Source organism: Rhamphochromis longiceps, linkage group LG7, assembly GCF_057381845.1.
Source record: "Rhamphochromis longiceps isolate RC_006_pf linkage group LG7, R_longiceps_female_GT1.1, whole genome shotgun sequence".
Taxonomy (NCBI): Eukaryota; Metazoa; Chordata; class Actinopteri; order Cichliformes; family Cichlidae; genus Rhamphochromis; species Rhamphochromis longiceps.
This window is the reverse complement of record NC_140563.1, coordinates 36,867,254-36,895,000: the sequence shown is the minus strand read 5'-3', so window position 1 is coordinate 36,895,000 and position 27,747 is coordinate 36,867,254. Positions and strand designations below refer to the sequence as shown.

The following is a 27,747-nucleotide window of genomic DNA, read 5'->3' as shown; positions in this document are numbered from 1 at the left end:
CCTCACACTCCCTGGAGCCAGAAATTGTGCAAGTGCAGGAACCAGTGCCATTGCCTAGCACCTCCAATGCTTCCGGTGTTGCAGCAGGATTGTAGCTCATGTAATACTCTTGGAGCTGGGAGCTGAGGTTCTGTTCTGGCTCTGGACTCTTTTTGCGACGCTTCCGTCCCACCATGGATCTCTGCTGCAGCAACCTGGTTGCACCTGGGTAGCGCCGCCACAAAACATAAAAAACTGTCAAGATTAATGACATGGTGAAGAAGAGTGCTACGCTGCCCACAACCACTTTGTGCAGAGTCATGTGCTCCATCTCTGGGGGTGGTATGTGAGTGGGTCGAGGGCGAACCACTGAGTCTCTGGGATCTTTGCTCATATGCCCGGGAAAGGTAGGATGAGGAATGGGTCGAGGTCTAAATGGTGGGAGAGGACCAAAGGTACTGGTCGGTGGCATAGGTGGAATGCCACTTGTGGGGCCAAAGGTTGGTTCGGCAGTGGCTTCCGAAATGAGCTCTGATGTTGGTGAAGGTGTTTCAGTCAGAATGTAATCGGTTTCCTCACAAATACCATGGCTCCTTGTAGCATCCATGACTTTTTCTCCCTGGAGATACTTTGGGCTGCTGCATATCATTGTTGTGTCTTTACTACCCCGAAAATTTCTCAACCAAGCAACAAGTGGGCATATCCCAGTTCCACAATCCCAGATATTGCCAGCAAGACTTATTGAGGTCAGTGAGATCCACGCTGACACTGCCTCCTGAGACACATTGGACAGCTTGTTGGATTCCAGGTTTAAGACTTGCAGGTTGGGCAAGCAGTGAAACACAGCTGGGTCCAGAGTCTGAATTTCATTTCCAGACAGATCAAGCTTCTGCAGTGTATACCATGTCCATGGCAGACCCTGGTTGACCACCCTAATTCGATTCCACTGCAGATAAAGTGATCTTAGGTTGGCTAAACGTGGAAACAAAAAAAAGTTGATCCGAGAGAATTGGTTATGTTCCAGATGTAACTCCATCAGCTTCTGTAGACCCAGAAAAGTTGTGCGGGTAAGAGCTTTGATTCGATTGTAACCCAAATCCAGAAACTCCAAACTTCGACACTCCAGAAATGCTCGAATTGGGATGTTGGAGAGACCATTGGAGCGTAGGTGAAGGTTTTGTAGTTTTCGTAAGCCATGGAATTGACCGGGCTGTAGATTTTCTAATTTGTTGTAGGACAAGTCCAGACTTCGAAGATTTGGAATTCCATGAAATGTTGAATTGTGTAGGGCTGTAATCCTGTTGGAGCTCAGAATGAGCTCTTTGAGTCTGCGGACCCCCTGGAACGCTCGACTGTCAACAACTGAAATCTGATTGTGGTCTAAGTAGATCCAGAGAAGCTGGCTGAGGTGAGCAAACTGATATGGTAGCAGCGTATGCAGTTCATTGTATCGCAGGGAAAGGCCCTGGCAGCCTACTGAGATGTTTTCTGGAACATCTAAAAATCCAGATGAATCACAATGGACAGTTTTTCCCTCACATCGGCAGCTATTAGGGCATGTTCGCTCACCAAAACTGAATAACAGGGGAGCCCGCAAGAGAAGAAGCAAAGGGAAGAGGAGGTGTGTCAGTCGTCCATCACACAGCAATGGACCTACAAAACATTAGGAGAAAGAGATACAGAGAAAAACGATCACCATTCAAATCTTTACAAGTTATATTTACAATTTCAAAATATTCATGCTGTCAAACAAAAAGGACTAAGAAGTATTATTACTGATTTACCATGCAAAGTCAGCAATGTGTTGCTTGGGCTGGTGCAACAACAGCTTTATACATGCATTGAAAACGACTTAAATATAAAATCTCTTCTACAAAGATCTCAAAATTCGACACTGGTAAATATAATGTTTTTTTTAAATTGTGGGTTTTTTGTTTGTTTGTTTAAATTATTTCTTTAGTGATCTAAATAGTTTATCATTCAGCAGTGGTACTTTTCTGTTTCTGTTGAGATTGGCCCTTATTTAAGTATCTTTATGACTTCTCTTTACATTCTTTTTCTTTACATTATGTCATGAAAAGAATCATATTTACAAAAACCCGCCAGTCATGTCATGACCTAACACACAGTTGGGACAGTGGTTCTACGTAACCAACCGGTCATGACAATGGTTTCTTAAAAGAAATACACTAACTGACATATAGTTCTCCTCATAAATGAATATTCTGAACAGACTTCTCAAGGTCAATAACAGCATGATAAAAAATATACACATCTGATTAAGTAACCAGAAGACCTACTGCTTAAATGTGCAGCATTTTAGGTTTACAGGATGATGTAAAAGAGATATTTTCTCAGAATAAGTATTAGCCCTCATCAAGTTGTTTTGAATAAAAAAAAGCTTCCATGATTTCATACACCCTACATGACATTTGTTCTGTCAAATGGCTCTGTGAATCATTTACAATACCATTAGACCAGGAGTGGGCAACGCCAGGCCTCGAGGGCCAGTGTCCTGCAGGTTTTAGATGTGTCCTTGATCCAACACAGCTGATTCAAATGGCTACCTCCTGAAAATGTCTTGAAGTTCTCCAAAGCCCTGGTAATGAACTAATCATTTAATTCAGGTGTGTTGACCCAGGGTGATATCTAAAACCTGCAGGACACTGGCGCTCAAGGCCTGGAGTTGCCCACCCCTGCATTAGACTATAGTATCTCAGGTCTTTTATATAAATGGTAAATGGTAAATGGCCTGTATTTATATAGCGCTTTTACTAGTCCCTAAGGACCCCAAAGCGCTTTACATATCCAGTCATCCACCCATTCACACACACATTCACACACTGGTGATGGCAAGCTACATTGTAGCCACAGCCACCCTGGGGCGCACTGACAGAGGCGAGGCTGCCAGACACTGGCGCCACCGGGCCCTCTGACCAATATAGGACCTTAAGACCTTGTGCAGCCTATCAACATGGCCTTAGCACAACTTCTGCCTGTTGCTTCAGTGGCAGCCTCATCTGCCATGCAAATGCAGCGATTGTCCAAGTATTAAAGCTGATCTTAGATCTTGGCACATTTTTTGGACATTCAGCAAGACAACCAAAACAAGTTCACACCACTCAAATTATGTAAACACACCTTCATATCAATGCTGACAGGCAGACCTTGATTTCAGATTCGGCTGTATGTTTAAAGATGTATCACTGTCCTAACACATTCTGAGTCTGAGTTATAAGATAACTTATGTTCAACGAACAATCCTTTGAGATTATTTCTTTCCAGAACGTTGAGGACTGACAGATGGACCAACATCATTAAAGATAAACAGATATCACAACAACAACAACAACAACAACAACAACAACGCATTCCTTTTGGTAAATTCTTTGAATTAAACCTGAAGGTCTGCAGTTCAATAAAATCTTGACTGATTTTAAAACCCTGTGTGATTTACAAAAGTAGAAAAAAAAAACCCAAACAAAAACGCCTTACTGTCCAAATACTAAGGGGCCTGACTGCATATCCGTATCCACACATAACCGAAGTCTCTAGAACTTCCAGCTTTCAACTATCCAGTGCTGTCAAAATTGAGCACATTCTGTATCACAGTAATGGTGAAAAAGTATTGTTTGGCATGTCTAAGGTGGACTTTTGTAATCCCTGTGTCATCCTTTAGTAATATCATAATATCGTTATAAGCTCAGGCTGCTATGGGGACCTCCCATAATGTTCTAAGTAATTATCCTCTACTCTCCACACTTTAGACTTCACTTTTACATTTAATTAACTTTGTGATATTCTCTCTCCTGCAGTTTGTGCCCTTTCCTCTCTGTCCTCTTTCTTCTTGTACCTTTCTGCCCGTATCTCTGGTTCCAGAGCTGTACATGTCTTGTCTGTAGTTACTGGCCCCAACAGCCTGCTCAGTGTCTGCTATCTCTTAATGATCAACCTTTTTTTTCCCCCTCTTTGCTCTCCTCTCACCCCACCCAGTTGAGTCAAAAGCTGTCCTCCCTGAGTTTGGTGCTGCCCAATGTTTCTTCTTGTTAAGTGGGTCTTTTTACTCCTCACAATTATCAATTGCTTACTCATGGAAAGATCACAGGGTTTTCCTCTACAACACTACAAGCTCTCTTTCGTACTGTATAAACTGTCCTGAATGATTTTGTGTTACATTAATGAAACTAAAAAGAGGTTGAATAAATAATTGTTTATTACTAGCTTCAGAAAATCCAATTTTTGTACAGTTCAACTCTTGCACTTTCTCTATACTAACCTGCTGCTGTAAGCTGCAAAGTAAGAAAATAAAAGGCAATTCTTCCCCTGTGCAGAAAATGGTATGCAGAAAATATTAGTATGCATCATTAATCCACAACTTAGGGGTTGTCATACAGCACAGTGACAATTTCATGCTAAAATGGGCAACAAACATCCAATGTCATACATGAGCTGCCACCACAAACTGCAAAATGCAGCTATGCTATACTTCAACACTGGCAGGTAACTTTTGACCTTTACGGAAATTACATTTAACCAGTGATTTGATTTACTCCTGTACGCTTCCTGAATCAGTGCGGTTTTAAATTTGCAGTGTTTTAGCAGTTTTTGCCATGCCTTCCTTGGAGAAATTATAATAGAAGAATCAGAATACATTATTATTATTATTTTACATTATTCCATTACATTCAATAAAGAAAGATGGATGGAAACTACATTGGGTAACCTGGTCGACAGCTCCTGTGAACATGAATTAGTCTATGCATCAGTCTATGCTTTAGAGGACACGATTTCACCGTCTTAATGTGTTCCAACAACAATTACCTTGTGGCCACTGGGAGTGCACACACCAACTTTGAGAAAGTGTGTGTTATCAGAATAACACAAAATGTCAAGAAATCATTAATCTGCATCTTGAGAGATAAGAGGTACAGATTTTCTTTGAAGTAACTTATCTGGTTTCAGCATCTCATCCAGCCTTCCCCTGTGTTTAATGAGTTATGTGCCTGTTAAAAGGAAAATCATTCAAAATAATACTTTTCAGATTTCTTACATATCCTGCTATGATCCAGACAGGCATACAAATTCAGTTCAGCACTCTACATTTAATTATATCATAAAATAGCAAAACATAAGTAAATAAATTTCAAGAATAAAGCTATTTTGTGAATTGTACAGCAGGTTATTGGGGGAAATAAACGGAAGCAAATGAGTGCATGAAAATAAGTCAAGATAAACTCAACAAAAAAATAATGGTTTTATAAATAAATCACTCTAATCCTTGAAGCAAAAGATGCAGTGGCACTTCCATCACCTCCTGTAACTACTTTGTGAACTCTCCAAGCATTTGCTGCACTACACGCAGCCATCAGTTTTCCCTAAATGATAATCCCATTGGAACATTGGCTGTGTTGTAAAACCCCAGGGCAACCTCACAATGTCATATCACTAAAACTACATCTGGGATTTCATGTGCATGTACTCCTAAAAAAAGAATAGCAAAATATGAAAAAACAAGGAGGTTATTAGATGGCAGAAAACTCAAAGCTATGCAGCCACAATAATGTGCCACTGGGCTCATAGACGCCTACGCATGACAGTGTCTTTAATTAGCACACAATGGTTCAGCATGGATTTCTGCATAGAGAGAATAGTAATAAAAGCCCCTTGGACATATGTGCGCTAGGTTCCCATGAGAGGCTTTATAGAATACAATGAAGAGAAATGTTTACTCTCAGTACAGTTTCATTAATCAGAAATTAAATGGGGTGCTACATGCAGGCAGTCATAGGCTTCCATTGATTTCACGTATTAGATGTACACCAGGGCATAAGTAAATATATCTATGATAACTATTACAAATAAATTATTTAATAATATAAAATGTGTCTTTCAATATAGCTGTGTTTGTGTCATTATTAAAGTTAAAAAAACAAAAAAAACAAAACAAAAAAAACCCCACACAACCAAAATATTAAAAATCATATATAGAAAATCATTAAGTTACAACCTTTATCTAAATACAGCTTAAATAAAATAGAGCTGCCACAGGTTGATATTAAATCCATTCCCCTGCAGATCAGATTTGATATGGGATTTGTGGTAAGCTACAACTTTCCAGCAGCAAGGCTCCTTCTTCTCAGTAGAGCGTGACCAATCAGAGCCGGAGGGTTTTAAAGATTTCATATCTTGTAGATTTAACATCTTGGAGATTTCAACAAAACCAGCATAGTGCAGCAGCACCAACATTGCATTAAGCTCCAGTTTGTCACTGCCACCTATTTTACATTAAGTACAAAGAGCAGTAGGAGTTTGTTTGAACGGAAGTCTCCAGGCAACAAGTGACATCACTACAGACAATATCAGATCAGATTCTGTACAAATCCCTATAAGCCAGAAACGATTTGTATTAAACTTTGTGCAAATGTCTTCTTATAACCTATGTAACAGCCTTGTAAAGTGTATTTCACCCTTTAGCTTTTATTTGAAGTTAATTTTCTCTTACTATTTGTTTTAAAAAGAATCCTACATTAATGACTACCACAAGTCTTAAAGAAAAATCAAAAGTGACCTTGAAAATGAGAACCACGGTAAATCTCATTGTACATTTTGTCAACACATAAAGAGTAAATTCAAAGGTCAGAGAAAGAAACAGATGAACGGTTTTATTTCCAATGACCTGTGGGTACATCTAAATTTAAATCCATATAAAGCCGATGATTGGTCGAGCTGGAGTAGTAGTAAAATAGTAGTAGTCTTCTACCGCAAAATATATTATATATTTTAGTGAATGCATTAAGTAACCTAGTTTACTGATTCAGTAAGGATAATCTAGATTATATTTCCTATGCACTCAATGTACACAATGACTCTCAACATGTACATAACAGAAAACGTTTCAGCAACCAAACTAGATGCAAATATAATTTTTGTTGCCTCAGATGGCCAAAAAAAACAAAAAAAACCCAGATGGGACAGTGTCAAAAATTTCTAAAAGACTAAACCCATACCAAATTTAACACCACCTTTATTAGTTTAGCATTTCATTTAAAGATTTCTTGCAATAGCAATAAAAGGTTTTAAAAACAGATTTCTTATAAGATGGAATTATACTCTTAGTCAAGTATGTAGGAGACAAGTAGAGCAGACTTTCTTTTATTTTGTGCAGCGACCAATGTTTCAACACAATTTGCAGCTGATGAAAATGCAATTGAAGACCATAAATATTAATTAAGAAACAAGTTCTGTGCTCCGGTATCCCTGGAGCTCAACAACGTCCTGAACAGAGGTAATTTGCTGAAGTTACACTTTAATGTGCACACTAAATGTCAGCTGAAATGGGTTCAAATGCAAAAAAAGCTAAAGTTATTACACAATATCCTAAAATATATATTTTCTCCAATTACCTCACCCAAGGCCAGGTTCCAGTGGCAACCTTCCCGAAATCCCATAAAAGTGACACTGCCCCTCCCCCCAGGACAGAGTGGTCTCTGGCAGGCCCAGCAGAGTCAGCTGTCATCTTCCTTGGCGGTGAGACAAGTTGATATTTCATTTGAATGCACAGTGCTCAGGCACTGATGCAAAGGCTATTACCCAGAGTGCCCAAGTGGGTTGGCCAATAGTACTACATGCTGCAACAGGCCACATGCTGGGGCACTTCAAAGAAATGAAAGTGTGGAGAAAAAAAAGAAGAAAAAAAAACTAAATATTTCTTATTAAATGTTCTACCATATAAAAGATAATACACATTAAAAGGAGGGGTGTATGAGGTGGCTTTTAAAGGTTATTGACTGGCAGAAAAGTATAGTTAGCGTTTTATATTTAAACATTCGCTGCAGCTGTGCCTGTTTTAAATTGGAAAATAGAAGACCGTCTACACTATAGGCTTAATTGTCACTTTCTCTTTCTTTCTTCTCTATAAATATGCCAACATACTAAACTAAATTAAGATAGGATGTGACTGTGAGAAATACTGATCCCAATATGAGGCTTTAGTCTAGAAATAAAAGAGTATAATACATTCTAATCTGTATTTTTGCATAACCTAAAGCTTCAGGTAACACGATTTCTCCCAGTCCTACTTCCTGTGCATCCTTTTTTAACCTGACACTTCTGTTCTGACACAGCATCTAAGAATTTTAAAGTGTATGATGTGTGATTGAGCTTAGGCAAGCAAAACTGTATGGTACTACAGCATGTGTGATATATTACACTATTGAGTGTGTTCACTCAGATTTAAGGCACATAGAATTAAAAATACTTCCAGAGGACAGAAGAACGTGACATATTACCAGTCACGGGGCCTATCATGCAATTGTGATTAATTGGACACAGTGGCATTACAATATTGAAATGAAGTACCTTTTACACACTTAAAACCCATTTTTTACGGCCATTAATTTGAAAATTGGAGTCAGCTGTAATTTCAACTCGCAGCGAAAGCATGAAGCAGTATAAAACAGCTGATTTATGATAAAAGCTTATTTTACTACTACTGGAGCTGCACATACGTGCATACAGACAAGCAGCCAGTCCTACATACACAATACACTGCATATGGTGAGCAAAATATATGTAAAAGTGGAGCTTAATAGCAGTAATAGAAAAATACAGCTTAAATGGGGCAGCATCCATTAAAATTTTAAATGAAATGAGCAGTCAATTCTGTGAGCTCAGTTATTCTGTCTGGATTTGTGGGAGACGTAGTAACTGAGGTCTATTGAGTCCACGACCTACTCAAGCATAGCAGTTAAATGGGGAAATGAAGACAGACAGAGCTGCTCTTGCTGGAACCTTCACTAGGAAAAGAGGCATAGAGTTGTGTGCAAACAGAAAAGAAGTGCAACCACTGCAGCAAAGAATTAGCCAAATGTTAATTAACTTTTATGTCATTAACTTGATAAATAAGGGTGAAGACTGATGAGTGTTCCACGTAGACCCCATTTGTGCATCCACTCTGTACAGTTGTTTGAGGGTATGCTTTGACATTCTGCCCAGCAGATGCAAAGTGTCATCTGAAAGGCTTCTTTGCCTTGAGATCTTCTCCATTTCTACTTTTCTGCTGAACTGGAATTTCATATATAATAACAATGAAATCTGTTATTATGAAATATAGTCACATCTTAAAAGTGAACTTACTTCTAGTGGCCATGTGAACAAGTGCGTATAAAAAAGGAAAGATAAATTAAACATCTTGGTAACTTAACAAAAGCAGTATGCATTCAGGATTTTAAAGTTATGCACGTTAACCCAAAACAAAAGTAAGGTACATTTGCACCGCCCTTCACAAATGTAGAATTGGACAGGGAACAGATCAAAGTGCTCTTCAGTGCACTTAAAGAACTCTTGCATCAGTTGCTTCAAACAGGGAAAAAGTGGCTGATATGATGTTCAGTTGGTGGGTTGGTTGGCTATTTGTCAAGGAAATTGCAGAGAATTCAACCGTTTTGGGAGCATGACTGAATAATTTTGGTTGATAATCTGTTGCTTATACTACTCTACGCATTGTTAATTTATAAAAGGTACGTGCATTCAGGAAAGCTTAGCAGTTCTTGTCATGAAATTTAAAAAAGAAACCTGTTGCTGCATGGTTTTGTGTGTGTTTATGCCTCTTTAAATATGACAATACAAAATCTGTAATTTGCCAATAGGCACGCCTATAGATTAACTCTTTAAGACCTAATTTTGTAATCAGGATTTTCTAAATCTAAAGAAACTGAAGTCACTTGTTGGCAACCAAAGAACACAGAACACACGGCAGTCAAAATAACTGCTGTCAGCATCAAGAAGGCAGGTCCCAAGTGAAACTTTTCTCAATTTTGGGGTGAGCAATTAAAGTTAATCAACATATATCAGGGTTACCTAAGCAACTGGAGCCTGTAGTGACATTTCAGGCAACCAAAGGCCAACACGCCTCCTGTGTGAATGCCCCTTAAGCATATAATATTCCAGATCAATAGGATGAGTAACATAATTCCTTGTTTATGCATTTATTATTTATCCACAACTAACTGTAACAAACATCAATACCTATTTATAAATCCTGTGCAGAGGTGCTGAAAGTAAAGACTAACGATGGATATGCTGCTTCCACTGAGAATTCTTGGTTGTGACGGGCAGACAGTAAAACCAGAGATCACTGATGCAGGAATCAGTTTGTAGACCTAAATGAAAGAGCTAATATTAACCTGCAGTTAAAGACAGTAAATTCATGGCTTAGTCAAAGAATGTCAGGAAAAGGACTTTTCTTTAGCTAGCTACAGTGAAGAACGAGCCTGTGGGTCTAAGGGACTGCTGCAGGGGAAAGCAGAATGTAAATGTAACTGAAACCCCACGGAAAATAAAGACATTTGGATAAAGTTGCCAGTAAAGTATGGCAGGGAAAGTGGTGGTGCGACAGAAAGTTAACATCTCTGGATGTCTGTCTGACAGATAGAAGCAGGGGAGGAGAGGGGAAATAATGTCTGTGTGTGTCAGAAAGAATACCACAGTATCGCAGCTGGAATGGAGAAAGACTGGGTGTGATCTGTATTGTTTTAATTTGAGTATGTGCAAACAATTACTGAAAATTAACTTCAGGTTTTTCAAATTTGATAGAGCTTTAAATCTATGAGCCAGAGTGTGTGAAACATCATGTCTAAAGGTACGTGTTGCCTAGCAATGTGAGGATTTGCATTACATTTTAAAAACGGAACAAAAATTAGATGAACACAAAATGTTAATTAGTTAAATGGTTTAAAGCAAGTGGCCATGACCTACCCATGAACTTACTTCTTTAAAAATAAATGAATCTTGTTTATGTTTCCATGAGCTAAAACTAAAGGGTTAAGGTAATCTTAAATTATTTTATTTGCCATCAGAAAAACCAAAACAAAACATTTTCAATTTTCTTGAAAATAATTTGCCAGACCACATCAGGTAATTTGGCAATCATGTTTCAAAAAGGAAATGAATTAATTCTTTCACTTGTTGTTCTTTTTTGGAGGTGTCGACCAATTAAATAATCATTACTACAGTTTAGACTGGCGCTCTAACCGATGTCATTTAAACGAAGGAGCCCAGCAAATAAAAACATGACGACTAAAGTGATGTCTCACACAAGTCACAACCTAATGTAGAGTATTTGTACACACCACATTCTTAATTTGCAAAGAGGAAGACCTTTAAAAGGGCTAATTGGTAATTTTGAATGTCAACATTTTTATACCACCAGGTTTTCATGCCCATGAAAGCTGCCCGCTTTCGAAAAAGCCAGCCTTAATGAGAAGAGTTGGATGGAAGTGCTCTTAGCGATGTGACTTTTTAAAGTGAGCTTCAGCCAGCCCATTCTGGTCTGGTGCCTACAGTTTTCTCTTAAGAGATGTCAGAGTACTGTTTAACGTCCCCATTAAAACTTTAATTATCTGGTGGTTGCAATGTTTTGATCTGACATGACGTGTCTTACGAAGATCCATGAAAGACAGGAAGCTGCAGGAGTGTAATTAAAGTTATCAAACAGCGGACAGTTTTTATTATACCTTGATATCTGCTATTTTATCTAGCTATTGTACTCTTTATCTTTTCTAGTCTAGTGGAAGACGTTTAATTCCTTGGTTGAAAAGATACACAAAATTTTAAGTGCAATTTCTTCACAAATAACAATGCACAATATAAAGTAATAAGCACGTTTCACTCCAAAAAAAAATATTTCATATTATTTCCTTTGGCCTTTGGTGCTACTTATCCATCTACATTGCGTTGGTGCAATTAGTCCAGTTTGGAAATACTAGCTGTACAACTGTCTGTCTTCTTTTAACTATACAGGAACTAACTGAATTTGGTCTTCCAAAAAAATAAACACAAAACTTCCCTTCAAGTAATCATTACATAGAAATCCAAAAATCAGCCAGTTTATGAGACACAATGTAACCACTTGATGATCTCCACCTTGTCATATTGTAATATTAAATGGCTGAATATTTCTATTGGTTGGCAGATACTGTTTGTCAGAAAGACAGAAAAAGTCACTATGTAAGATTGCTTGGAGTAACTAGGTCATGACTTCTGCAATGAGATATTGCTGCTGAGTTTTTTTTAAATGTATTTTTTGGCACACTGCACATCACAAGGTCAGTGCCATTTAGTTTGTTTATGTTTAAAAGAAAGAAGACATCTTCATACAGTGGATACATCCAAAATAGGGCAACTCACACCAAAACAATCTTGATGGATAAAGAGATTTACGGGCCAGAAATTTTTTTACATAAATTTGATTTTGGGATGAACTGTCCCATTATTATGATGGAATTTACTGTTCTGGTTGGGGTGGATCTGCCTTTTATTTACCTACCTATATAATTTTTAAGAATCAGCATTTAGACACAAAGATTTTTCTTTAAAGTCCAGGCAGCATCGAACTGCATGAGGCAGACAGGCTGCTTCTCAAACTGTTCCACCCAATAAATCAGCCATATCACAAAGTCTTCCATCTTTACACCCACAGCGCTTTCCATCTCAGGCTGTCAGTGACAGCTGAAACTCTTCACAGCCCCATAACATCGTACATATCAAGAACTTTACTGCTCCTGCCTTTCCTATGGGCCTACACACTCACACACACATGCACAGCTTATTGGTTTATAAATCGGTGCAGAGAGCCAGAGAGCTCTGCAGATCAATATAAGTGCTGATGTCAAAAGATCAGCACAAACTGAACCGTTTAAGCTAGCCACTGCAAAGCGCGTCTGCTGTAAATGTTGAGGAATTAACAACAGAGATGATGTTAATGCATAAGTGTGTGTCCAAATGCGTGCGCGTGTGAGTGGTGGCATGCTGGTAATCAGCAAAGGTCGAAAGCATTGCAGGCTACTTTCATCCAAAATTGTGGCAAGACACATTTATGTTTAATCAGAATTCAACACTTTGTGCCAGTGATTAGTCAATCCCAATGTGCATTATAATCAGTTTAATGATTTCTGTTGCTCATGCTGTAACCAGCTCATTTTACTTTGAGAAAGCTATATTGCATTAGATATCTGAACTCTGGATCGTGGATTCTGCCTTCATTATTTTAACTGCTTCTTACATTTTCTTTTTAACTGGCTCCAGTGAAAACCAAAGGAAAAAAAAAAAAGTGGGGTAGCATAGATAGTTGAAGACAAGGTGCATTTTCTTTTTCCAAAATGCTTTTGCTAACCTGAAAAATCAAGACTCCTGGCAGAAATTCATCAGAATAAAGCACCCAATGCACAAATTGCTCTGAATAAAACATATCCAAGGCACAAAACTGGCATAAATATTATCTGAACAGTTTCTTCTTCTCTTCATGTGTCTTCACACACATGAAGATGAGCATACACAGGGATGCTGTGGTAGTCAGAATAAATGACAGTGTTGGTCATTACTTTTCATTATTTTAAAGCCCCTGGAAATCTAATTTCTAAGTCAGCCTCTTACAGGTCATATGAGCGATGGGCTACTACATAAATTAACACTTTCTCTGCCAAAGTTAGAACCACTGCAGGTTCTTTCACATAACAAATTGTCATCATGTGCACAGGTCTGGAGTGTGGGGGACATTACTGGAATAAAGTGATGTCATGTACTTCCATGCAGGGAGTGCAACATAGTCATGAGTTGCATTTTACAACTGAATTCATCGTCTGCCTAATGCATAATAGTTGCGGCCAGTTTAAGAAGATACGCCATTAGTCAGCGACACAGGTTTCATCCAGATTTTTGTTTAGGATTTGGGCAACGAAATTTCTTTGGTTAAGCTTAGAGAAAAACTGTGCTTTTAGTCAGCTGAAGCAAACACCTCTGTCAAGTCACCGTAACCTTAACGACTCTCTTTGAGTGTCTAAATATAACCATAAAAAGTTGAATGAAGTTGAAGATTGCAGGCACTGCCACCGGATAATGTGATGGAAAATTGGATTGTGGGGAGAGAAAAAAAATGAACACAGTCAAGACATTTTCAATAACAATATTGTTATGATTTGTCTAACATATTAACTAGAAACCATTACTTATAGTATCAAGATATATATTATACTTCAATACAATAGGAAGTATAGAACACAGTCTTCAATAATTAAAATTGATGACAAACACATGGATGCTCAGCAGCCACGACACTAGGTACACCTGTTCAACTGTTTGTAAGGTGCATAACTAATCAGAGAATCACATGGCAGCAACTCTATTTAGGCATCTAGACATGGTTGAGATGACCTGCTGAAGTTCACACTCAGCACCACAATGAGGAATAAAGTTGATTTAAGTGACCTTGAAAGTGGCATGGTTGTTAGTGCCAGATGGGCTGGTCTGAGTATTTGAGAAACTGCAGGTCTGCTGGGATTTTTTCACACAACCATATCAACAGTTTACAGAGAATGATCAGAAAAAGAGAAAATATCCAGTGAGAGGCAGTTCTCTGGGTGAAAATGCCTTGTTGATGCCAGAGGTCAGAGGAAAATGGCCAGACTGCTCTGAGCCGATGGGAATGCAACAGTAACTGAAATAACCACTCATTACAACCAAGATGTGCAGAAGAGCATTTCCAAATTCACAACATGTTGGACGCTGAAGCAGATGGGCTACACAGCAACAGAAGACCATAACAAGTACTACTCCTGTCATTTCAACTGGCTCACAAAAGCTGGAAAATTAGAGAATTTGAAAAACATTTCCTGGTCTGACTAGCCTTGATTTCCTGCTGCTTGCATCGTTAGCCTCGAAGATCACACTGAGTTCACTGTACTGCTTGACAGTACATTTATCATATTCAACTTCTGACAGAAAATAAGTATTTAAGCGAAAATGTAACCTTATATCATCACATCTAACTATCAAGCATAAAGAACCTTTAAGCTTGACAGAAATGTTGTTTTTATTTCTCAACTCACTATGTTTAAAGTTTTCTGACAAGTGACCTCTTGTGGCCACATGAATAATGACTGTGGTAACTGAGTAAGAGGTGTTCGATGATGTCATTGGCGGTTTCTTTTAACCAAAACCCAAATCTCTTTCCTATTTACCAAGTGATTTTAGTTGCAGAATTGTAGCAGACCAGAATAATTTTGGATAATTAATTATCTTTTCTGTTGCTCAGGCTGGTGGACTTGCAAAGAAAGCAAATCAAGCCAAAATATTAAGAAGCCTGCATAATCAAATGTAAAACCATGACAACCAAATTCAGGCCGTGATGCACCTCAGTGGCATAAAACGTTATCATATGCCTCTAGCTGCAGAATCTTTTTCTTCTCCAAGCTCAGCTCCCACTTCTTACTGCCAGACTTTGTTCTCAGTTTTGTGTGTCTGCCCATATTTCACCGTATCAGTTCAATGTGCAGGACACATTGTTTGGGAAAGCCATTCACAGCTGAAGTCATTGCAGGATTTCAAGAAAAGGAAAAAAAAATTGGAAAAGGCATTGCTTTTCAAAATAGCCCAACAGTCTGCACAACAACAGGGACAAAAACCCTTCAAATCAATGACCTGGAGGTACACTGAAAGAATCTGCTATATTATGACAGTTTGATGGCACGAGTGGGAAGCAGTACAGAACATATTACTAAACCTCAGCAAAAAAAATGACTAATGGGGACTTTCAGTCATTCTCAGAATAAGGAAAGATTCCTCACAAAGAGAATAATTCTTAGTGGTGGCTTCAGCAGGTTTTAAAGTAGCTAGAGCTACAACTGTTTAGATTGTTCAAAGTCAGACTTTTTTGTCTCGATGTTTTCTATAAAGTAGAGACAGGGTTTTGTAAAAGTCATAAAGTCGTGCAAAGTCTAAAGGAAACTGCAACAAGTTCTGTTATAGTTTTAATCCATAGGGCAGAGAGACCTTGTCTTTTACATAAACTTATTTACTATATTTGATCTGATTAAAACTTGGCAGTATTACTGGCAACATGAATGTAAGAAGCTGAGGAAAAAAGTAGACTGCAGGAGCTGCAGAAAAGTGGATGGTTTACTGCCAAGAGCAACCTATAAACAACAGTAGATCTCCTAATTATCTGCACTATTATAAGCCTTAAAATGTGAAATTAAAAAAAAAAAAAAAAAAAGCTGTGCACACAGGTGACTTCTTCTTTTTTCTTTTCTTTGTTTTCAAAGACATTCAGTTGAGGCTTTTCAAGAGTGCTCCGTGGACTAATTAGCGTCTCAGTCTGCTTGAGGAAACTGACGGATTATTGAATATAAGGGACGTTATTTCAGTCTAACGGCTCTATTGCTCTTGTCTGCTCAGTTCTGCTACAGTAGATGAGTGTGTATGGACAGACTGGTGAACACAGAGATGCCGTGTCACAGAAACTCTTGCTTCACTCTTGGAGCTGAAAATGTAGCTTCCTTGTGTCATTTATTGTTGTGGGATGAATACAAGTTTCACTGCTTGGGCCATGGAGCGGGGAGTTCACATCCATCGCTGTTTAGCTGTCAGTGAAATTGCACACTGATAAATTACGCACTGTAAAAATATTACTTGATTGTTTGTTACCAGTTTTGAACATGAAATGGTCAAAAAGAAAAATGTGAGATGTGACATTTTATTGCATTTCTATTTTTTTTTTTAATCAATGCAAATTGAATGCATTGAAGCTGAGTCAGTCTGGCAAAACAGGCACAGTGAAGAAAGTTGTTATGGGAATTATTCACAGTTAGACCAAGCTATTAATTGATTAATGAGAGGACAATTGAGCAATCTTCTGTTGATGCTAAACTGTTCAGCTGCTAGTTTTCTGTATATGATATTAAGATAATGCCAAGTTTTATTGTTGAATTCACAAAGAAAACTTCAGCCCTGCCAACAGCATAAACTTCCCCTAATTAATCAGCCCCTGAATGAGGGAAAACAAGGTGATGGGTGCGACTGGGATGTAAGAGAGCGCTTTAGTGAGAAGTGTGGATATCCTAACAAATGCAGCCACTTATTCTGGGTTATAGTAATTGTGATGACATAATTAAAATGTGCTCATTAGCAGCACTAAGCTCCTCATTACTTGGGAAAATGCCACAATTCTGCACAGATGTGTAGGTACCATGCTTTCCTTGGGCCTGTTTCAGCTTTTCATTAGATTTAGTAATAGAAAAATAAAAACAAAGAAAAGGCGCATAAATCCAACAGAAAATCAAGTCAAACAAAAAGAGTGGCTGCAGTGTTAGGAAGAGTTAGGAAAAAAGAAAACAACTCATATAGGTTTCAGTGCACCACATGCTCTGGTCCAATGGTGCGTGTACGCGCTCGTGCATGCCTGGATATGAATAATAGTCTTTCACTGAGCTATTCAACAACAAAAGTTGCACTGAAAGGAAAGGACATGAAACATGAGGTTTTCTGTTTGAGCAGCTCCAGACTGCTTGAAAGTGACAGCGTCATTTCATCGCATATTCAGTGACAATCCCAAACACCCACAACTTGTTTGAGGACCAAGTATATGTAAAAAAAAAAAGAAGAAAAATAAGGAAAAAAAAGTGCTGGAGCTGCAGAACACGAAGAATCCCCTGAAACACTGAAGAGAAGTGTGGGTTTGTAAGGCTGAGGAGTGAATTTAGCTTTGGAGCACCCACAGTCAGTAAAATGGAGGAGGTGATAGGCAGTGTGGGATGAGATTGTAGGTACCCAGAGCTGTCAGGAGAAGAGGGGCAGTCAAAACATGTCAGTGCTTAGAAAGGAGAAACAAGAGGGGGTATGAGGTGGAAGCCAAAGAAAACAGGCACATCTCACCACCATTTTTTTTTTTTTTTTTTTTTTTTTTTGCCCGTTTCAGGTCAGGTTCAGATTGGGTGAACAAACTTGCCATTGCAGCATAAAAATCAAGGACAATTAATGAGCTGTTCAGCTTCAGCTCGTGTTGCAATGTCTCGTCGACTGATTCAGATTAGGGCTACATCACTTCCACACCAACAAGGTGACAGTAGTCTTCTCTGTCTCCTCGCCTTGATATTCACAAGCATGAACTCTCCCGTCTGTTTCTTCCTTCCTTTCTCCCCTCTCCTCAAATTCCCAAATAGAAAACGAAAGCCTCTTTTTTTCAAGTACTCACACAGATTCTGAGCGAATAGGACAAAAGTAGTCTCCTGCTCTTAAATAAAGGAGATGCCAGCTTGCTGCGCATTAATATGCCACAGAAGACTTGGGGATTTTTTCCCCCCTAAACGTCTACACATTCACAAAGGGCGGGAATCGTTTTAAAACGACACAGTTCTCCACTTACTTACCCATATTGTCTCATCGGTCCGTTCCCTCCGTCCTCCGTAGTGCTATCCACCGCACAGATCACGACTTCTTCTCTCTTGTCTTTCCAGTACCTGGAGAGCCGAGGAGCTCTTTTCGCCCCTTACGCCACGGGTGACTCACCTGCCTTCATTCTGAAAAAACTGTCTCTTGATTATAAAAAAGCTTTTAAAGTTTGCGCACATGCTTCCTCACACGAAGCAACTTTCCAGACCTGTCGCGAATAGCCGTGTCATTAAGCCCTAAGTTGGAAGCCAAACGCCTGGCTCTACAGGGTTCTTTTACCCTGATAGACCCTTGGTCTCGGAGCAGGTATCTTTAGAAAAAAAAAACAAAAAAAAAAAACAAAACTGCAACCAAAAAAACAAAACAGTCACGCTGCAAAAGTTAAGAGGTTAAAACGAGCATTTACCACTGGGATCGCTTGCAATGAACGGCTGTGCGCCAGGTGTCCTCTGCGCAATCGTCCAGCGGAGCAGCAGAGGCGCTAGGCACGGAGCACAAGCAAGCACGGGCACTGTCGGGGGCTCCTGTGCAGTGCTTTGGCGAGGTTTGCGTGTGCGCGCACGGCCGCGCGAGGGAACGTGTGTTCGCGCATGTGGGAGAAAGAAAAAGAGAGAGAGGGAGAACACGTTCGACGCAGCATTCAACAGCTGCAGGCATATTTTTGGTCATATATGAAATTTTTATTTTCTTTTGTTCTTATTTTTTTTCTTTAGGTTCGCCTGCTTCTTCCACCGCCACCACAAATCAGCGGAGGAGCCGCCCCCCATTTAACATGCTTTTCCAAGTCTATTATGCAGGTGTGGAGGATATGCTGAGGGCTATATGTGGTCGTCATTATATCATGAGTGGGTAGCCTGCCTGATCCCACCTCGTGTTGCATAATTATTGCAGATAGATCGACGGGAAACCTGTTAGAGCGGGGAAACTGTTGGACAGGGTGTCGGGCTAATTAAAAATAGAGGAATAAAACATTGAAACATATCCAGATATTTCTCTGTAGGATGGCATGACACTACTGCTGAGAAACCAGAGAGATAGTGGTTGTTTAAGTTTTGCGTAATTGTAAAAAATTACATTCTGATATGGCATTCCTCTCTTACATTGACGATACCAGTTTATAATGATTTCAAATGTTTGATTTGGTGCTTCCTTTTTTGACTCACTTTACATTCTGACTAATCCCTGGGATGGTGTTAAGTCACCCAAACGGTACTTCCTTTATTTTAGATGATTCAGACACAGAGTTAAAAAAGGAAGATCAATTATAAAAATGTGCCCATTATGAAATAGCTTTCAGTTTAGGCTTGACAGACTGTGGGCTAAAGTGATTCACTGAACGTTTTATAACACCATGACATTGAAAGTGCAAGGTTTACACACATCTTTCTCTCACTCTCACTCTCACTACAAGTGCCTTATTGAGGAACAGTCCACATCTCAAGAGCCTGAGAGTCAAAAGTTAGAGTGTTGTAGTATTGTGTAAAAGTCTCGAGCTGCTACTTGTTTCCTAATATTTTGCTTCCAAGGATCCAGAATTTTTTTTTAAATTTGTTTCCAGGCTTTGTGGAGATCATTCCAAGTTTTTCTTTGGACACTGGCTGCTTTCACTCATTTTCAATCCTTGTAACTGACCATTGTTCTTCTTGTTGTTATGGCACTTAACACTGACCAGTGAATCATTTAAGTATTAAAAAAAGGCACCAAACTCAAGGGATGAGCCAGTGTTGTGTCTACACATCACAGATCACTTAGCAAAGAACCAATATTAAACGGTCTCTTTAGGTGCTTATTAGCAGGTATTAGCAGACTGTCACAAACACATAATTTGCTTCCACTGAGTGCTTGAAAAGAACAACTGACTTCTTCCTGATTTGTGAGTTCACCTTTCATCCAGGAGGCTTCTTCTGTTCTAAAACATCTGAGAGTCTGTGATATTTTACCCGTAGTTGTCCTGTTAAATGTGGTCCTGAGGGTCATTGCCACGTAAGTCAAGGAGTACACAAACATAAATTACTTAAATTAGTGAACTTGCACAGGAAAGAACCTCAGACATTATTGATGGAGAAAAAGGGGGACTAATGGAACAAGATTGTCATCTCTTCAATTGCGCGTTTGTCAGAGGAACTCCGAAGAAATTTCTTCAAGCATTACATTCCAGGACACTTCAAACACAGCATCAAGCTCAGACAAAACTGGTTAGGCTTCAGTGAGGATCCTTTACATGGGAGAAACCAAACGGCCATTCAACAAACACAAGGCATAGCACAGGAAAGCTACGTTAACTGATTTTTTTTAGGCAGACCTGTAAAGATGCTGTTACAGTAATCAAGCCTACTAAAGATGAATGCATGGACTAGTTTTTCCAGGTCCTGTTGAGACATCACATCTTTTATCCTTGAAATATTCTTGAGGTGATAGTAAGCTGATTTTGTTATTGTCTTAATGTGTTTTTCTAAGTTTAGGTCTGCATCCATCACTACACCCAAATTTCTCACCTGGTTTGTGGTTTTTAGATGTATAGATTGAAGTTCTCTGGTGACCTGTAATCGTTTTTCTTTGGCACCAAAGACTATTACCTCAGTTTTGTTTTTGTTTAGCTGGAGAAAATTGTGGCACAACCAGTCATTAATTTCCTCAATGCATTTACCAAGAGCCTGTACAGGGCCTCGGGCTCCTGGTGACATTGTGATATATATTTGTGTGTCATCTGCATAGCTGTGGTAGTTTATTTTGTTGTTCTTTATAATCTGTGCCAGTGGGAGCATGTAAATGTTAAACAGAGGGGGTCCCAAGATGGAACCTTGGGGAACTCCACATGTGATACTTGTCTGCTCAGATGTGAAGTTACCTATTGATACAAAGTATTTCCTGTTTTCTAAGTATGTTTTGAACCAGTTTAGTACAGTTCCTGAAAGACCTGTCCAGTTCTCCAGTCGTTTGAGTAATATGTTGTGGTCAACTGTATCAAATGCTGCACTGAGATCCAGTAAAACTAGGACTGACATTTTTCCACTGTCTGTATTCAGACATATGTCATTAAACACTTTGGTCAGAGCAGTTTCAGTGCTGTGGTTCTGTCTAAAACCTGACTGGAAGGCATCATAGCAGTTATTCTGTTTTAAGAAGTAATTGAGCTGTTGAGAAACTGCTTTTTCAATGATCTTACTTAAAAACGGGAGATTTGAGATCGGCCTGTAGTTGTTCATTTGTGTCTTGTCAAGATTGTCCTTTTTCAGTATAGGTTTTATTACAGCAGTTTTTAGTGATTCTGGAAACACACCTGATAATAAAGAAAAGTTGACGATCTGTAACAGGTCTGACTCTAAAGTCTTTGAGACCTTTTTGAAAAAACTTGTTGGCAGGACATCTAAACAGCAGGAGGAGTTCAGTTGACCTAAGATGTCCTCCAGGTCTTTGCTGTTAATAGGGTGAAACTGTTTCATGGTGTTTAAACAGTTTTTCAGTGGACACAGTACATAGTCTGGATCTGCTGTTGATGTACCAATTGCTTGTCTAATCTTTTGGATTTTGTCTGTGAAGAATTTGGCAAAGTCATTGCAGGCCATGGTTGAATGAAGTTCAGCTGCCACTGACACAGGAGGGTTTGTTAGCCTGTCAACTGTAGAAAATAAGACCCGAGCATTATGGCTGTTTTTAGTGATGATGTCAGAGAAGCAGGACCTCCTTGCATTCCTCAGTTGTAAATTATAATTGTGAAGTTTCTCTTTATAGATGTCATAGTGAACCTGGAGGTTTGTTTTTCTCCATCTGCGCTCAGCTTTCCTACACTCTCTTTTTTCTTTTTTCACCAGTGTGGAGTTTCTCCATGGAGACTTTTTCCTTCCAGAGATAACCTTCACCTTAATGGGAGCAATAGTGTCCATTACATTTAACATTTTAGCATTGAAGCTATTGACGAGCTCATTGACTGAACCTCTGGACAGGTCAGGTGTTAGTGGGAAGACCTGGTTAAAGATCTCACTACTGTGTTCAGTTATACACCGTTTTGTGATCACTGCTGTTGATATATTTATGTGGGCTGAGATTTTACTTTCAAAGAAAACACAGTAAGTACTCACATGTCTACATCTGCCTGTCTTTGGGGATGAAATTCTGTACATCAGCCAAGCAAGGTATTACAAATATTTAGCCTTTATTTAAAAGACCTGTTTTTTATTGGAAAGACAGATTCAGTGGGGGCACTCGACTAATACAAGATGGAAATTGGACTGACATTCAGTATTGATTGAATATTTAATTTGCAATATCGATTGGCAGGCCAAAGTGAGTAATATAAAAGCTTATCTTGCAGGAAATACTATTAAGTAGTCAGTGAAATTGGTATAAATAGTGTTTAATTTTTAAAGTTAATATTCACTTAATTTCCTACAAACTGAAATATTTTATTTAGTAAATGCTGTCAGTTTATACCCCATTTTGTTCTGTAGATCTAATTCCTCTTGGACCGACAGATGGAGCAAGACGTTTTAAAGGAGGAAGGATTGATTGGAGCGCTAGAGTGTCAGGTGTGACTGTGAGGCAATCGCAAATGATTTAAATGACTCATGGGTCACTTAGGAGGGCTCCTGAGCAAAATTATGCCTATACAGGGCCCTGGGGAGGTTGACCCTGCTCATGATCGGAGCATGTGCGCCACATTTTTCCATTCACTTATGTTTTCATTCATGTTAATTTTATTTTGGACAAGGATATATTAAAACCTGGAGAAATACTTTGGCTTAAAGCTGTAAGCGGTGAAGTTTTATAATCTATGTGAACAGATATGTGAACACCTATCATGTGCATAATACACAATTAGTTGTTGTGACATCTGCTTAAATTTATATCACATCTGCAAAACTCTCACAAATTAAAAAAGGAAAATTCTCCACCATGGTCACTGGCCGTATATAAAACTGAAAGACTAAAAGCCTGCTCTCATAACTTTTTATGTGGCATCAAATTTCTCCCGATCTTTTGGCATACTGTTTTTTATTTAATTAGACTAGGATCTGGACGTGATTCTGCTGCTGCAAATCAGTTGCAAGTTGACGGTGAAAACTTTTTGTCATATCTAGGACAACAACATCTTGTACCGTGAATATGAAATGTTAAATGTCTCAACTAGGCAGCCATCTTTCTTGATCACATCGCCCTGCTGTTGTAAGGCATTACTGTCTGCAAATTATCTTAGGAGAGTCATGACTCTGAAGTAGACAATCACGAGAGACGTTTGCATTGGTAATGTAGAAACTAGACTTTAAACTATTTATAGTTGTTAAATTTAACTTTAATTTGCGATATAAGTCATATATCAATTAACTAATTCCACATATTTGTCTGATTTTTCAAATAGTGGAATAAGTAGGATAACATTGACAGGATTACTTTTGTAGCTTAGCTACAGCTAAATGTTTTGATAGATTAACATCCTCAGCTCTTTTGAAACATCAGACATACATGTAAGCTTCTGGTGTCAGTCTCTCATGGGGAAAGATTTCTTGTTCAAGAGGCAGAGATGAAAATACTGGGAGCTCACAATACTGTGCTGCCACCAGACAGTATTATCACAGACATGCCCTCATATACACCAACCATTTGACTTGCTGGGAGTATTTATGCTGCCACTCTTCAACCTTTTGATTCACCAGCTTCATGTCGGTTTCTTGTAGAAATGTGGGAACTAAGTAACTGAAGTAGAAATGAAAGGACAAAGCCATGGAGTAAAGGCCACAATGAAAGTAAAGTAATAAAATAATTTGCATGACACAGTTTAGCGTGTTCAATCTGAATAATTTACTTCAGCAGTCTTCAATTATCCACTGTAGTTTAGCCATGCAGAGATAAGTGGCTTTACTTTCTCAACAAGTGTTCTGGTCACTATTGACTGCTGAGTCTATAATGTGACAGCAACCAACAACCAACAGACAACATCATTCCAAAATCCAAGTTGAAATCTCAAATTTTGTTGTTTAGGACATTTTCTCAGGTATACCTTACTAGGACCTTCTTTAGCCTTCAGAGCTGTATTAATTCTTTTTGGCATCAACACTGTAGTGGAAACATTCTTCTGAAATTTTGGTCTATATTGGTGTGATAAGATCTTGTAGCTACTGCAAATTTGTTGACGGCTTATCCACGATGTCACTGTTTCATTTCACTATATCCCAAAGGTCCTCTCATCCCAAAGGACTGGGAGCTGTGGATTGGATTTAAATTATACTTATTTACTACTGAAGGGTCACAAAATATGACACTCCATTACACTGCTATCACAAGTATACAACAAAGCATTAGTAAAAGGCTGGGATATCATGTTATTCATGCCAGAATATCATAGCAGAAATTAAGATTTATCAAACCAGGCAACATTTTTTCAGATCCTCTTTTTTCCAGTTTTGTTGACTCTGTGTAAATGATAACTTTCCTGTTCTCAGCTGTGGCACCTGGTGTGGTCTTCTACTGCTGTGGGCCATCTGCTTTGAGCTGTTGTGCATACAGAGATGCTCTTCTGCTCGGTTTTAACAAGTGGCTATTCAAGTTTGTGTTCCTTTCCTTTTAGCTTGAAGTAGTTTGGCCATTTTCCTCTGCTCTCTGATAACAACAAGGTATTTTGGCCAAGAGAATTGCTGCTCGCTAGATATTTTCAGTTTTTCAGTCCACTTTCTGTAAACCGTAGAAATTGTTGTATGATAAAAGGTCAGTAGATTTGCAGTTTCTGAAATATTTAGAAATACAGCCTGTCTGTAAGCAACAACCATGCCACATTCAAAGTCACTTAAATCCACTTTCTTCCCAATTCGGTTGCTCAGTTAAAACTTTAGCAGGTCGTCTTGACACAAATTACTTTCACTAAATCACTTTATCTACAATATATTTTTCTGATTAGATATTAGTATTAAAAATAACAAACAGGAGTTTAATTTAACAGGTGAACCTAATAACGTGTCTGCTAAATGTACATTTCAGAATGATGATGATGAAATTCTGGTTTTGGATTGCAGGGGTTTGAGCCATTCTAGCTCTAATTCACTGACTGTCCAAAGAGAAATCTGATCCCCCGTTTTCACTGATATTCTTCCCAAATTCACTTTAATATGAGGTGTTTACAACTCTCAAATTTCTATATTAAACAAAAGTCATTTTATTTTGTTGTCCAAGATAAGGACAATGCTGGACAGTTCCTCCCACCCACTCCATGATTTGCAGGCCAGTCACAGAAGCATGTTCACTGAGATTACCCAAATATACCACCGGACAACACAGGAAATCATTCCTGCCTGTAGATCTCTCTCTCAGCTCAATTCCTAACTCTAAAGCACAGTACACGCTGCAATAGTTGCACACCCATAATATCACTTCCTCTACAGAGAAAATGTAATATAAGTCAATATAATAAGAGGGGCACCTCAATGTCAACTATTTATATTTAATTATGTGGAATATACTGGAATATTTATAATTAGAGCTATTTGTATTTATTAGAGTTTTTTGTTATATTTTGTCACTTTGTAATATATTGTAATATTAAATTTAGTTTGTTTAATTACTGTTCTTACTGTCACAACCTCACACAACCTCTTCTGGGATTAATAAAGCATCCCAATTCTGATTCTGACTGTGATTTAGCCACACCACTGATAAAAAAAGTATTTGATATTTAAGGGATAAAAGCCAGATGATTGTGATTATATGAACAGTTTCTCAAAAATCAGTAAGAAAGATGGAGACAGACGTCAACAGGGATGTTTGAAATGGCAATCAGAACTTACTGTGCAAATGTTTTCTTTTCTTTTCTTTTTATGTGGGAAAATGTGTTGGACAGTAGAGAGTAAAAACTTTCAATATATAGGAAAACACAAGGAGCTTCCAGTGTTGCCAAGCAACAGTAAATATTCTAGCCCAGAGGCAAACACCCTTAAGAAGTCTTGCCACTGGGCAGCCATCTTCAAATGCCACCTGCACCTGTTTGGGCAGTTATATTGAAGAATTATCTACATTATTTTCTGTGGACACACAGACATAAATACTGCATGCAATCAGCAGTTAACGTGATTAAAAAAAAAGAAAAAAACTTTTTTTTTCCTGTTGTCATTCAATTTTTATCATCCTCTTTGCTGGGTTTTAAATTGTCCTATAAATTGGTGTTATCTGTCATATACATGACTATGCTAAAGTCATGTATATGTCAGATAAAGGACAGGTAACATCTTCAATGTTCTTGTTCATCGCCTCTTTATAACCACTTTCTCATCTACAACACATTCAGCCTTTTGTCTTTTTTTTTTTGCTTCAGTATTATTGATACTTGTCTGTTAGTAACATTACTACATTACTATTACTACCTACACATTCATTAACATTGCACATGAATGTGTAGCAGTTTCTCCTCATATGAGTAATGTAAGTTGACTCCAAAACTTATAAAGACTTTAAATGTGCTGCAGTTTGAGCCTAGCATGAAACAGTAAATCCTTACTAATTATAAGTATGTCAGAGCTATAATTAAATATTGTAAAAGGATAAACACTCAACAGCAATGGACTTTTTTTTTTTTTGCCAGAAAGGTCTGTGGACATAGAAAGAACCTCCACTGGTTTTCTGGCAGTGTTGGTAAAAAAAAAAAAAAAGGCTTTCGCAAGACAATCATCATGCTGAATATCATTATCTTCAGTGAGAAATAATAAAACAATTTTTAAATGTAGCCTTTAGTTTGTTTTTAGATTTAACAATTTCCGTGTATCTTGCCATAACACCGTCCATGGCTTCGATCATTTCATGAATCACATGGCAGTTACTTTTGACTCCCAAAGAAGTGTCTAAAGTTTTTTGTGATAGTTCTTTAGGTCCCTTCAGAATACAGTTGGCCATCATGCAACTCTCACTCTCTCCCTCTCACACATGCATACACACAACACACACACAAAGTTAAAACAATGCCAGCCACATTGGTGCAGCTGGTAAAATGTGATACAGTATTAATTAGTGAGCTTTAGAGGTGCTGTATTGTTGAACTTTTAAGAGAGCCAGACAAGCTGTTATACACAGACTCAAGTCTTCTTGCTAAGGTACGATTAACAACTCCAAACCATAGCTCCATTAATTCATATTGTAGATATGAGAGTGATGTCAATCATCTCAGACAAAACATGTCTATTAGCAAAATTCTGGACTACTCCTCTATAGAAATACTGCTGCTGGAAAGTTATTCCTTGGCCAATTTACTGACTTGTAACCACTTCATTCATTTACATTGGTTTCTTAAATGAAATATCAACTGAGTTTTATCATCTCTATAGCGGATCTGTTTTGCAGCTTGCAGGGTCAGTAGCCCTTAAAAAATGCATGCGGTAACTGGTTTTTACCACATTCCTCAGATTATGTGAAGAGCTTTGAGTGGCGTGCTGGTATATCTCTGCATATCAGTGGTTTTCAATTGGAGCTCTCAAGGTGCAGAATCCTGCTGGTTTTCTGTCCCACTAGGCTGATAATTACATTTGTGTGGTTTCCAAATTCATTCTCAGTTTTAATGACTTAAAATAAAGG

The 27,747-nt window shown here is 38.4% G+C and overlaps 1 protein-coding gene across 1 annotated transcript in view; it reads right to left on the bottom strand.

Annotated features, from left to right (window-relative positions):
• The window catches only part of lrrtm4l1 (leucine rich repeat transmembrane neuronal 4 like 1), a 64,452-nt gene extending 45,802 nt beyond the window's left edge, over window positions 1-18,650 (bottom strand). Inside the window, exons 1-2 of the mRNA XM_085411214.1 lie at window positions 18,180-18,650; window positions 2-1,632 (exon numbers count right to left, since the gene is read on the bottom strand). Coding sequence (XP_085267340.1) covers window positions 2-1,632; window positions 18,180-18,183 — 1,635 coding nt within the window. The 5' untranslated portion in view covers window positions 18,184-18,650. The remainder of the gene's footprint in view (window position 1; window positions 1,633-18,179) is intronic.
• Between the last annotated feature and the right edge of the window lie 9,097 nt (window positions 18,651-27,747).